At 33.7% G+C, this 13,396-nt stretch overlaps 1 protein-coding gene across 1 annotated transcript in view; it reads left to right on the top strand.

Annotated features, from left to right (window-relative positions):
- The window catches only part of LOC109231094 (bifunctional L-3-cyanoalanine synthase/cysteine synthase 1, mitochondrial), an 8,017-nt gene continuing 5,291 nt past the window's right edge, over window positions 10,671-13,396 (top strand). The window contains exon 1 of the mRNA XM_019396651.1: window positions 10,671-10,929. Coding sequence (XP_019252196.1) covers window positions 10,756-10,929 — 174 coding nt within the window. The 5' untranslated portion in view covers window positions 10,671-10,755. The remainder of the gene's footprint in view (window positions 10,930-13,396) is intronic.

Here is a 13,396-nt window from a genome sequence, read left to right as displayed (position 1 = left end):
TTACCTTGCTTTAGTTCTATAATCTGTGATGATACTTGGTTGTGGCATCTACGTCTTGGGAATTTGAATTTTGGGAGTTCGAAATTTCTTGCAAGAAAGAATTTGGTTGATGATTTGCCTTCTATTGATTTTTCTGACAAGAAGTGTGAGTCATGTATTTTGGGAAAGAAGTACAGAGAACCTTTTCAGAAAGGCAAAGCTTGGAGAGCTAATGCACCATTGCAGTTAATTCACTCAAATTTGTGCTCAGTTGAAGTTTCTTCTAATGGTGTAGTAAGTATTTTATTACTTTCATTGATGATTTCAGCCGAAAGACTTGGGTATATTTTTGAAAAATAAATCTGATGCATGTGATATTTTTAAGAGCTTCAAAGTTTATGTGGAGAAGAAAAGTGGGTGTTTTATTAAAATATTGAGGACTAATAGGGGCACTGTATTTTTTGTTTGTGATGATTATTTGAAGAAGTATGGTATTAAACATCAATTGACAGCTAGATATACACCTCAGCAAAATGGTGTGGCTGAAAGAAAAAAATAGAACAGTGATGGACATGGTGAGATCTATGATGCATTCCAAAAATATTCCAAAAGGTTTTTGGGAAGAAGTTGTTTCCTGTGCAATTTATGTATTAAATAGGTGTCCTACACAGTCTAATTTTGGAAAAACTCCACAAGAGGTCTGGATAGGTAAGAAACCAGATATTTCTCATCTAAAAGTATTTGGTTGTCTTGCTTATGCTCATGTTCCTGATGCTTTGAGAAAGTAATTGGATGATAAAGCAGAAAAATATATTTTTATTGGTTATAGTCATGAAGCAAAGGGTTACAAGTTGTTTAATTCAGATACCGAAAAAGTGATTATTAGCAGAGATGTTACTTTTGATGAGCAGAGTTCTTGGGATTGGTCAAAGAAGGATCCTGAACCATCTAAGTCTCAACCAATAATTCCATAGAGAAAGGAAGTTCTAGCAGGCATTAATCGAAACATGTAGTAGATCGTGTTCAAGCAGAGACGTCCCATCGCTCGCAAAGATAACACCAATTACCGGCTCGTTTGCAAGATTATGTTGTTGGCGATGATAATGATTTATCCGATGAAGATATTCTAAATTTTGCCTGATTTGCATATTGTGATCCAGTTACTTTTGAGGAAGCTGTTAAAGATGATCGATGGGTTCATGCAATGAATGAAGAAATTCACGCTACTGAGAAAAATAATACATGGGAATTGACTACTTTACCGCCCTCAAAAAGACCAATTGGTGTCAAGTGGGCATACAAGACCAAGTTCAAACCAACTAGAGAAGTGGATTGTCTTAAGGCGAGATTAGTTGTTAAAGGATACAAGCAAAAGGCATGTATTGATTACTTCGAGGTATTTGCACCTGTTGCTAGACTTGATACTGTTCCTATGATAATTTCTCTTTCTGCCAATAATTGCTGGAAATTTTTTGAGATGGATGTGAAATCTGTTTTCTAAAATGGTGTACTTGAAGAAGAAGTGTATGTTGAGCAGCCTTCTAGTTATATCAAAAGGGGTCAAGAAAATAAAGTTTATAGGCTGAAGAAGGCATTATATGGATTGAAACAAGCACCTAGAGCTTGGTACACTCGTATTGATTCTTATTTTATTGGACATGAATTTCAGAGATGTCCACATGAGCATACTTTATATATCAAATTCAAGCCTGACGAAGATATTCTCATTGTGTGCTTATATGTGGATGATTTAATTTTACTAGCAATAATCCTAAATTAATTTTTGAGTTTAGGGAGGCAATGATTAGCCAGTTTGAGATGACTGATTTGGGTTTAATGTCTTACTTTTTTGGCATTGAGGTATCTCAATTAGATAATGGAATATTTATCTCTCAGAAAAAATATGCTGGTGATATTCTAAAGAGATTTAATATGGATAAAGCCAAACCAATTTTGACCCCTGTTGAAGAAAAATTGAAGTTGGTTAGAGATAGGACTTGTGACTTTGTTGTTCCTACATATTTTAGAAAATTGGTAGGGAGTCTAAGGTACTTGACTTCTACAAGGCCTAAAATTACTTATGGAGTTGGATTAATTAGCAGATTTTTGGATACTCCATGACAATCCCACTTGCAAGCAGCAAAGAGAATTTTGAGATATATTCAAGGTACGCAAACTGATGGTATATTTTATTCAAAGACTAATGATAGTAGTCTTGTGGGATTTACAGATAGTGATTGGGCTGGTGATACAATACAAAGAAAAAGTACTTCTGGTTATGCATTTTATTTGGGTTCTGGTGTATTTTCTTGGTCTTCCAAAAAGCAACAAGTTGTTGCTTTATCAACAGATGAAGCAGAGTACATGGCTGCAACAAGTAGTGCTACACAAGAAATGTGGTTAAGAAGACTGCTTGGGTTTATTCAACACAAGCAAGACAATCATACAACAATTTTTTGTGATAGCAAAAGTCTGCAATTGAGTTAACAAAGAATCCAATTTTTCATGGGCATAGCAAACACATTGATATCAAATTTCACTTTATTCGTGACTTGGTTCAAGACAAAGAGATATTTATTGAGTATTGCAAGATTGGAGGGCAAGTTGCTGATGTTTTCACAAAGCCACTAAAATTAGAGTTATTCATCAAGTTGAAGAAGATGTTGGGCATGATCAAATTTGACGATCTTGGTTTAAGGGAGACTGTTGGAAACTAAACCAAGATTAATTAGTATTCCTAAGTTGTCTAGGATTTGATATTTAGTAGTTTATTTAACGGAAAAGGGTCTGATATATCCCTGTACTATGGTAAATTGTTTAAAAATGTCCCCCGTTGTACTATTGGGCCGTTAAAGTCCCTGCCGTCCAACTATCCTTACACATCTGCCCTTAGTTTGACGGAGGTGCCACGTGGCATTAATCCTTGCCTCTTTTTAAATCTGGTCTTATAAGAGACGACCCGCCCCAATAAAACCCACCAACCCATAACCCATAAATAAACCAAATAATACCTCTAACACACCCAGCGATTTATAACCCAAATTAAACCCCAACCTTAATTTATAATCATTCTCCCATCTCCATCAAACCCTCTATGATATTAGCTCCATCAAGACTGCCCATTTCAACAAATTAATTTCATAAATGTTGGAGTCTAGTGCTACATCAAAGAGGAGGTGCCATTGCGGAGAGATAGCCAAACAATTCCGATCGACCACACCTCAAAATCCCGGAAGAAGATTCTATAAATGTGCAAAATCTGAAGTAAGTTTGTTAATTGTTTGTACAAAACTTAAATTTTTATTTCTTCTAACCTAATTATTGTTCATTTTCATTAGAATGAGTCGTGTGGATATTGGGAGTGGCAAGACGAACCTTTTCCAGACCGAGCTTTGGTAGAAATCAATAGTGTAAATTGGATGCTGCTAATATTAGAATCAATATGTTGAAGCAATTATTGGAGTCGTGTACGATAGAACGAGACAAACTGTTGGAAAAAGTTGAAGATTTGGAGGTTTCAAAAAATATTGAAGTAAACAAAGTAAGGGAAATCGAAGATAAAGTGATTAAGATGAAGATGTGGATTTGGATTTCAGTTGCACTTATTGTTGGTTTTGTTGCGGCAATGTGGATGAAGTGAATTGTGTTTGTTGAAGATGGCCAATGGTCCATATTTCACTCGTTAATGTATGTTCCTAAGCATTAGAGTTTATTTTGCCATTGTAAAACAGTTACATCAAGTATTAATGTATGTTTTGATGTTCCAAGTGCTAGTGTTTTTTCCAAGTTAATGTATGTTCCTAAGTTCAACTTTCCAATTGTTAATGTATGTTCCTAAGTGCTTGTTTGAATTGTTTTATGTCATATGGTCCCTTTTATAGTAGCAGAACTTAGTTTGAAAACATATTGTCTTCATCACATATAGTAGCAGAACTTAGTTTGGATAAGCTACTTAGTTTGAAAACTTATAGTAGCAGAACTTAGTTTGGATAAGCTGGACAACAAGTCTATGCACCTGGAGCTTGGAAATGATCTTCATCACATATTGTCATTGATTCATGCTACCAAATCGTGTATCAACAAACTAACTTCGTGTATATGATTAACATAGCTAGGCAGCATTATGTTGCCAACTTACTCTAATTCGTTCATCTTTGTATCCACCTGGACAACAAGTCATAAATGGGACTAAACTTACAACAAAGTACACCACCAAAACAACATAAAAATAACTGAAATTGCATAACCAAAACACAGTAATTCCAGTAGTATTTTTCTGGAACAGCAGCAAAAACAACACCTAAAAACAGAACCTAATAACTGCAATTACAGCAGTTAAACAACACCCAAAAACAGCACCTACTAACTGTAATTACAGCAGTTAAACAACACCCAAAAACAGCACCTACTAACTGTAATTACACCAGTTAAACAGCACCCAAAAACAGAACCTAATAACAGTAATTAGATCAGTTAAACAACACCAAAAAACAGTAGTTACATCACCCAAAAACAGCACCTAATAACTGTCATTTCTTCATTTTTTTCTTCTTGATTTCAGCTTCCCAATTCTTTCTTGCCCTTGCTTTTCCAACTGATTTGCAGTTACAGCAGCCTTCCCCTTCCACTGTAATGTAGGGGCTGAATATGGCAGATCTGTTGGTACACTAACACCAGTATGATCACCTGTGAAGTTGATTGACCTTGTTCCAGCTGGTATTTGTACCTGTTGTCTCATCCTAAGCCTTGTAGTCACTTCTGATATAACCCTTGGCTAAGCACAACATCTTCTTCATGTCTAACACTTGACCTAAGCATTCTTCCAGGTGTAGGCATGTCCTGATTTGGTTGAGTGGCTTGAGGTGCTGAACAATTGACCTCATTTTCAACTTGAGGTTCAGTTTCATGTTCTATCAAACAACTTGGCCTCTTCCTTTGTTGCCTTCATTTTGATTTTTTTGCAGCAGGTGCTGAACTGGTGGCTGCCTGCTCAGTGGTGGCAGCAGGTACTGAAGTGGTGGAAGCAGCCTGCTCAGTTGTGGCAGCAGCCTGCTCAGTTGTGGCAGCAGCCTGCTCAACTCTTCCTCTTTTACTTTGATTTTTTCCCTTCATTTAAATAGTTAAAAAAGACAAGTTAGATCCTTCATTTGAGTTGTTAATGTAATATGTTATACTTTGAAGTTAATGTAAAATAATTACCTGACCACAAGTCCTTGCATTATGAGTTGTTTCTCCACATTTGCTACAAGTCATGATCCTTCCTTTTCTGGATTGTGACCACACTCCTTGTCTTTTAATTGCCTCATCCTTCTGCCTATCTCTCTTAACCTTAGGTCTACCAGCCAATTTCACAAGCTCTGGAGGCTCCATAGCTTGCGATAGTTCAATCTTCCAATAACCTTGGTGGGTTTTATTGGGGCGGGTCGTCTCTTATAAGACCAGATTTAAAAAGAGGCAAGGATTAATGCCACGTGGCACCTCCGTCAAACTAAGGGCAGATGTGTAAGGATAGTTGGACGGCAGGGACTTTAACGGCCCAATAGTATAACGGGGGACATTTTTAAACAATTTACCATAGTACAGGGATATATCAGACCCTTTTCCGTTTATTTAATTCATGTCTAGTTAGGTTTTGTTTACCAATTTTATATTGGAATAGGTTTTTGGTTTTGCAGTATTACAAATAGGGGTGCTACTACTTGTTTTTTCTTGTAGAGAGATTCAAGAGTTTATGAGTTGTGAAAAAGCCTCCTACCAAGTTCTCTCCCTAGTTTAATAAATTTCTTCTATATAGCTTTTGGTGAATTTTTTGCTTATGAGATGGAGTTGCGTTAGCTAGAAGGCGATAGTGTACTTAATGATTGTAGGACCTGACGACTTGCGTTAACTTACAATGATTAATAAGAAAAACTTTAATGTAATTGCGAATTGATGGTAGGTTAGAAATATGTATGTTTGGCTATTTTTGGCCACTATTAATCTATTATTTGCTACATTTCATTTGTTTGATCTAGAATATGAGTATTTTATACTTATTATGCGATGCTGTGATATAGGACTTGATTACGAGCTAAGGAGCAATTTTTTGGAGCTAAAACGTACACTCCCTTCGTTTCAAAATAATTGCCTTAGTTTGGCACAAGCTTTATAAATAAGGGAAGACTTTTGAGATATGCGGACTTAAATAAGCCATGGCATTGGCTATAAAACTCTTAAAATTTGTTGTCTGAAACTAGCCAAAGCATTTGTGCGGCTATAAATGATTCTTATTATGAGAATATTGAAAGATATCAATCTTTTGAAGCAAACTAATAAGAAAATAGTGTTAATCTTTTCAAAACAGAGGGAGTACATTGGATCTTCAAAGTGAGTAAAAGTTCATTAATTCAACCGGGATCTAGTTCGGGTTCGAGAACCAAGTCTACTTACACAAAAAGTGAAGAAAAAAACTTGACGCTTAGAAATAGACTACCACGACGTGCAGGGCACCCTGGGCCGCGACGCGGAAAGGCAAGTTTGTGTCAAAGTTGAGAAAAGCCGAGTTTCTAAAATTTTGGTCTACCGCGAGGCGCCACACGAGGCTAAATCCATGTTTCGGCCAAACTCATGTTTCTCCTTATTAAGGTTATTTTGGTCCAAGTTAGTTGGTGCACAGTATAAATACGTGAAAAATACAATTTTGGAAGGACCTTTTAACCTAGGGAGGATTGAGAGAGCATTGGAGCCTTCAAGCACAAGAATTCACATTGCTAGAAATTCGGTCAAAATCGACCGCGGCTGACCGAACGACTTCAGTCGTTTTTAAAAATATTTTATTTTTCAATTTTTTTTACGAAATCGACCAACTTCGGTCGGGTTTTTTGGCGCAAAATTTCGGGAAACTATTTTAGCGTCCTGCAAAATTTTATTTTAAAAAAATCGATCAACTTTGGTCCGTTTTTAATGTAAAATAAATTAAAATTAATATTCAAAAAATCGACTGAAATGGGTCGGTTATTTCGGCCGGTCATTTTAATAAAACTAACCAATTTCGGTCGGTAATTTATATTTTTAATAAAACCGACCGAAATCGATCGATTACTTTTGCGCAAAAATTACAATTAAAGAGTACAAATAAAATAAATGAATATCTTAAACCAAAATGTACCAATGATCTAGTGGTAGAATAGTATCCTGCCATAGTACAGACCCCGATTCGATTTCCAGACTGCGCATTTTGTAATTACATAATTAAAAATATCAACCGACTTCGATCGGAAATTGCGACCGGCTTCGATCGCTATTTATTACCGACTAGCCTTATTTCGATGGATTAAAGTCAATCAAAAATCGATCGATTTTTTTAATTTTTCGGTCGATTTCGGTCGGTATTCGTGGACGATTTTTCGCAATTTTTAGTAGCGTCATCAATCTACCATCAATTCAAGATTAAAATTTGGATTGTAAAGTGGTTGTAATATCTTTAGTTCTCTAAATTTATTCGTGATGACTTCTTTTACATTGATGGAGTAGTTTTCTCTTAGGGTTTTGATACATATGGTGGCTTGAATTGTTTATGAATTTCTCTTGTTAATTTGCTTGAATTTGTTAATGGAGTTTTGAATTGATTGCGAGGTTATTCATTAGTTTGTTAATGGAGTTTTTAATTGATTGCGAAGTTATTCATTAGTTTTGAATTTGTTAATGGAGTTTTATTCAATCGAAAGATGAATATTTGGTGAATAGCTTTGCAGTATTTTGTGAGATTAATTTGTGATTCTTCTAAGATCGAAAGAGCTTCTTGAGTTATTGATTGAACCAAGACTGGGAGATATTCGAGAGGCGTCTTCCTAGAAATAAAACCATTAACGTTTTCTTGCATATGTTCATTGTACTTCACATTAGTTTATATCCTAGAGATTAGGTTCATCAAGAAAATAATCTTAGTTTCAAGAATAACCCAATTAATTGTTGAATTCATGAGAATCAATAAAACTTTAGAAGTGAATTTTGAACATAGTTAGATCCTTGATAACAATCTTTCATATGTCTTGTCATGATCCTTGTTTCTCCCATTGATAAGTATTATGTTGCTCAACTCTCAGTTTTCCTGCAATCAATTTTACTTGTTTAAATTTTTTGATTGTTACTTGTGATTTATAACCACCTCAATCTCAAGAGTTATACATTTTGGACAGTGTTAAACCAATAATTATTTGAACATTATTAAACTCAATTCGTGAACACAATATCTTTTTATACTATATGACATATTTTCTAATAACAACAGCCCAGTGTAATCCCACAAGTGGGGTCTGGGGAGGGTAGGATGTATGCAGCTTTACCCTTTCTCTGGAAGGGCAGAAAGATTGTTTCTGATAGACCCTCCGCTAAAGAAAGGATAGAAGAAACACTGATAGCAAGTAATAGCAAGACAAAATATTTAGAAAACTAAATCCAAGAGAGCAAAAGAGAATGTAAAAGAAGTACTCCCTTAGTTTGCTATCACTACATATCTTGTACTGTTAATATAGTAAATTACATTGGGTATGTTATTGTTTTTGTTGACACATATTTATAGTTACAAGAATACAATAACATATTCACAAGAGTTAATACCCTAAAACCCTCCTAAACTATACAACCTTTGTCAATTACCTACCTAAACTATCATTTGTTCCTGAAAACCCCCTGAACTATTTTTCCCTTCATAATTAAACCCCTTTGTTGCTTATATGGCATAATATGTAATAAATCGCTAAAGAGCGCGTGAAGACAGAAAAAAGCCATTAAAATGGCAACCTAACAGTGTCTAACGGCTAATTAGCCATTCTTTATTTAAAATTTATATTTCTTTTTATTTTCTCCTCTTTTTCTTTAGATTTCACCTTCCTTCCTCATTTTTTAACCTTTCTTTTCCATTTTTTTTTCTTTTCTTCTCCATTTCTTCATCTGAATACATTTGAAATTCTCCCGTTTTATCTTTGTCATCTGAAAGACAAAGCTCCCTAATCTTCTATACCGATTTCGAACAATAGCAAGAATAGACAGAGCAATCGATGTCAGAACCAAGATTAATGGAGAAAATCGCTAGTGAGAGAAGGTGCAGCCATACTCCGATGAGAGCAAAGAGAAAATGAGTTTTTTCCACTACTTTTAACCCTAGCCCCCTTCTTTATTTTTACTGTTGACCCAAATAAAACCTTAATTGAGTCTGTTTATATCCATGTGGATTGCCACATGGCAGATTTTAAAAATAATTTGGAGCGTATATTATACGCACTAGTTAGAATGCGATGAGAGAGTTTTATTCTGAAGGGGGATATAGTTCAAGGGATTTTCGGGGACAGGACGATAATTTAGGTAGGTAACTGACAAAAGTTGTATAGTTTAGGCGGGTTTTAGGATATTAATTCTATTCAAAAGAGTTAATACCCTAAAACTCCCCTAAACTATCATGTTTTTGTCAGTTTCCTACTTAAGCTATTCGGTGTCCCCAAAACCCCCTGAACTATATTGCCCTTCATATTAAAAAGCCCTCATTGCAATCTTAGAGGTGCGTGTAGTACACGCTCCTAATTATTTAAAAATGTGCCATGTAGCACTACACGTGGCTATTTAACTTAGCCTAAAACCCGCCTAAACTATTATTTTTTTGTCAGTTACCTACTTAAACTATCTGGTATCTCCAAAATCCCCCTGAACTATATTCCCCTATAAATTAAAATCTCATGTTGGACTTTTGAAGGTGCGTTTGTCTAACTATATTAACTTATATTTATTCATGATGTATTACTCTTGTATGATTGAGTAATTTTAGGAGTTTTCGCCAAAATAATATTTAATTTAATGTGCTAACTCCAAATGTGTTAATATAGTTCATGGGGTTTTGGGGACACCGAATAATTTAAGGAAACTGACAAAAATGTGATAGCTTAAGGAGGTTTAGGGTATTAACTCAAAACAGTAAAGTTCTTAATGTACTTCTCGTCAAACTTCATAATGAAAAGTTAAATTTAAGTTTTTTTTAAAAGAAAGTTTAGTGTACATGGATTTGACTCTTCTCATTTGGCATGCTTGTTCTCTTTACACAGCACTTGTAAGCTACATCAACTTAGACGAGGAGTAGAGAGAATAGCGTGATATTTCAGTGAAATCGAAACAAGAAGAAGTGAGATGAAGTTGAACGGAGGAAATTTTCAGTGAGCTTTTTAGGGCACTAAGTCGCTAGAGCCGACGGTCAAGTTTTTCAATTTTTTGAAAATGAGTTTCAATTTGTTTTGGGGGTTAATTCTATAAGGTAGAATATTTTAAGGTGTTAGAGGCAACTGTAATACACGCGTTTAATTTTTATAAAACTTTTTCTCGGATGGTCTACAAAGTGTCTAATTGGCACAGACATGTTTAGTTGAAGGGTCTTATAGGAACAACTCTATGTTTAAGTGTTCAAGTGACAAAAAAAGTCAAGTTTAAGGGTCCAGTTATGTATTATAAATATTCTGGCTATTATAAATAACAACAACAACAACCTAGTGTGGTCTCACAAGTAGGGTTTGGGACGGATAGGATATACGCAGTGAGGTCTGCCTATTATAAATGTTTTTACTAAAAATAGAAAAAAAAGAAAGAAAAGAAAAACAAAAGACGTTCAAAAAGAAAGAAAAGAAAAACAAAAGACGTTCAAGGGAGAGTCCATCTGTCCACTATAAAAGGGTGTCCTATCTTTCAAATTTTGAGGTGCATAGACAAAGTTGTTTGTATTAAGTGCACAGTTTCCAAGTGTTGAGAATTTCATCAATGGCGTCCTTAAGCAGCTTCCTCAAGAGAAGATCTATTGATGTAATGAAAGCTAACAGCAGATTATTTTCAACAGAGGCCTTAGCTACAGATTCTCAAACATCATTTGCTCAGAGACTCAGAGATCTGCCCAAATACCTTCCTGGAACCAACATCAAAACTGAAGTTTCTCAAGTTAGTACTATTGCAAATTTCTTGAATTATTATTCCTTTTTTCTTTCTGGTTTCTGTTCAATTTTATGTACTCTTCCCGCATCATTTTGTTTGTCAATATCTTTTTGTTAGTCCGTTTTAAAAAAAAATGAGACAAAGTAATATGTTTTGGTACCAAAAAGCTATTATAGTCATACTAGACATATTTTAGATCACAATTTTTTTAAAAAAATTATTGTTCTTTCTGAAATTTCGTAATGAGTTAAATTATGACAAACAAAGTGAAATTGAGAAGTATCATTCATTATTTCTATGAAAAATTGCGAATGATTATTTTGATAATTTACAAGTTAATTTTTAGTCGTTAGATTATTTTGATAATTTACAAGTTATTTAGGCTCCTGTTCGGACGTAAATTTTGACAATTTTTTTGAAAATATTGTTTGTTCATCGAACTCGATCAGTTTTTGAAGAAAAATTTTCTAAGTTTCAAAAATTAGTTTGGGCTAATTTTTGGTTGAAATTTTCTTCCTCCCAAAATTTTTTAATATTTTTCTAAGTAAAATGTATATTCAAACATAACTTTAATTTTTAAAAATAACTTCAACAATTTTTTTTCAAGTTTTAACTAAATTTTATGTCCAAACGTTAATCTTGATTTATGAAAATATTATTTGTTTTTAATTATATATTGTGTTTAGTCATACACACTCTCTCATATAAAATGAGATGCAATAAAGTTACCGTTGAAAATCAGTATTTGTGTCCTTGTGAGCATGTGGTGTTCCTTCTCTTGGATCTCTCGCCCAAATGATGGAGACCTGCATGGGTCACCGCTTTTCCTCTTTCTAAAATTTATGAAAATATACTACAACTCTATTTCAGTTTATGTGAATCTATTTTCTTTTTGGTCCGTTTCAAAAAGAATAATCCCTTTCTAAATTTAATAACAATTTAGCTCAAATTTATAATTCTACTCTTAATGAGAAACTTTTATAATCATTAGTGTTCGATAATTACATTGGAGCTCAGATTAATTTAATTTACATCGCATAAAATATATTAAGAAAAAATACCTCCCATCAAATAATTCTAAATGCTCGAATTGGAACCTCTTATTAAAGCAAAGGGGAGGAAGCCAATTCCTTTTAGTCCTCTTTTTCTCTTACTCCGTCCATTTCAATTTAAATGATGTAGTTTGACTTTGAAAAAGAATCAAACTTTAAAATTTGTGGTATTAATAAAAGCAGGATAAAAGCTTTGAAGGGCTATGACATTTGTTTGGTTATAAAAGCTTCTCATTAAGGGTGAAATGAGTAAAATGAAAAGTTTAAAATTGAATTATTTTCAATTATTAAAATGTGTCTTTCTTTTTGGAATGAACTAATAAGGAAAGTGTGTAGTCTAAATTAAAACGAAGGGAGTACATTCTATTTTTCTTTGAAATTCTTATGCTAGGCTGATTTTGTTTTTTTATTTTATTTTATTTTTTTGTTTATAGGTTTAAAAATTAAATCTTTATCCATTTCCTCTATTGAGTAGTACAGAACTAAATGGAGTAAGATTTTCTAATTTCAAATCACGGGGAACCGAATATAAATTATATTGCGCGCTAATTAGTAAGATATTTTCTTGCTTCATGTCTTCTTTTACATTATACCATATCTTTAATCTTTAAGGAGTCAAATAATTTTTTATTATAATTTGCTCAATCCTCGTCAAGTATTTTTTTTTTTTTTTTTGTGTGTGTAGAAAATATTAACTAGAGATTTATTAGCAAAGTTTAAAAATTTAATGTTTACTAAATTGACACCGAAGTTTAAATAATGTGATATCGACGTTGGACAGATGAGCAATTTAAGTCTTTGAGTCATTTGCAGGAATAATTTAAGAAAAAATTATATATCTTAATGTAATTTAATGTGTTATACCAGTTAATTTATTCTTTTTTAGATGACAAATCAATAATAATCCTAATAGAATATTACAGAAAGCAAATAGATTAGGGGTGTGTTTGGTATGAAGGAAAACATTTTCCGAAAAATATTTTTCAATTTTTCAATGTTTGGCTGGCTTATGTTTTCGAAAACATTTTCCTTACGAACCCATTTTTCTCCAATTGGAGGAAAATATTTTCCTTATCAAGGGAAGGGAAAATATTTTCCAAAACTCCTTCTGAACCTTCCACACCCCACACCCACCCACTCAATCCCACCCCACGTTACCCACCCCACCCCCTCTGTCCAAAAAGAGGCTTTTTTTTTTCTTTCAAATTTTAATTTTTTTTCCGTCACCACCCACATTGCTACCCCCTTGCAAAAGAAATTATTTTTTTTTACTTTTTTTGTTGTAAGTTTAAATTTTTATTTTTTTCGTTTTTCTGTACCACCCATCCCCCACCCCACCCAGCACAAAAAAAAAAAAGGTTTTTTTTTTACCTTTTTTTTTCCGTAATTTTAAACTTTAGTTTTTTTCGTTTTTCTTACAA

Source organism: Nicotiana attenuata, chromosome 8, assembly GCF_001879085.1.
Source record: "Nicotiana attenuata strain UT chromosome 8, NIATTr2, whole genome shotgun sequence".
NCBI lineage: Eukaryota > Viridiplantae > Streptophyta > Magnoliopsida > Solanales > Solanaceae > Nicotiana > Nicotiana attenuata.
Note: the sequence above shows the minus strand (reverse complement) of the source record. Positions and strands in the feature narration are given on the sequence as shown.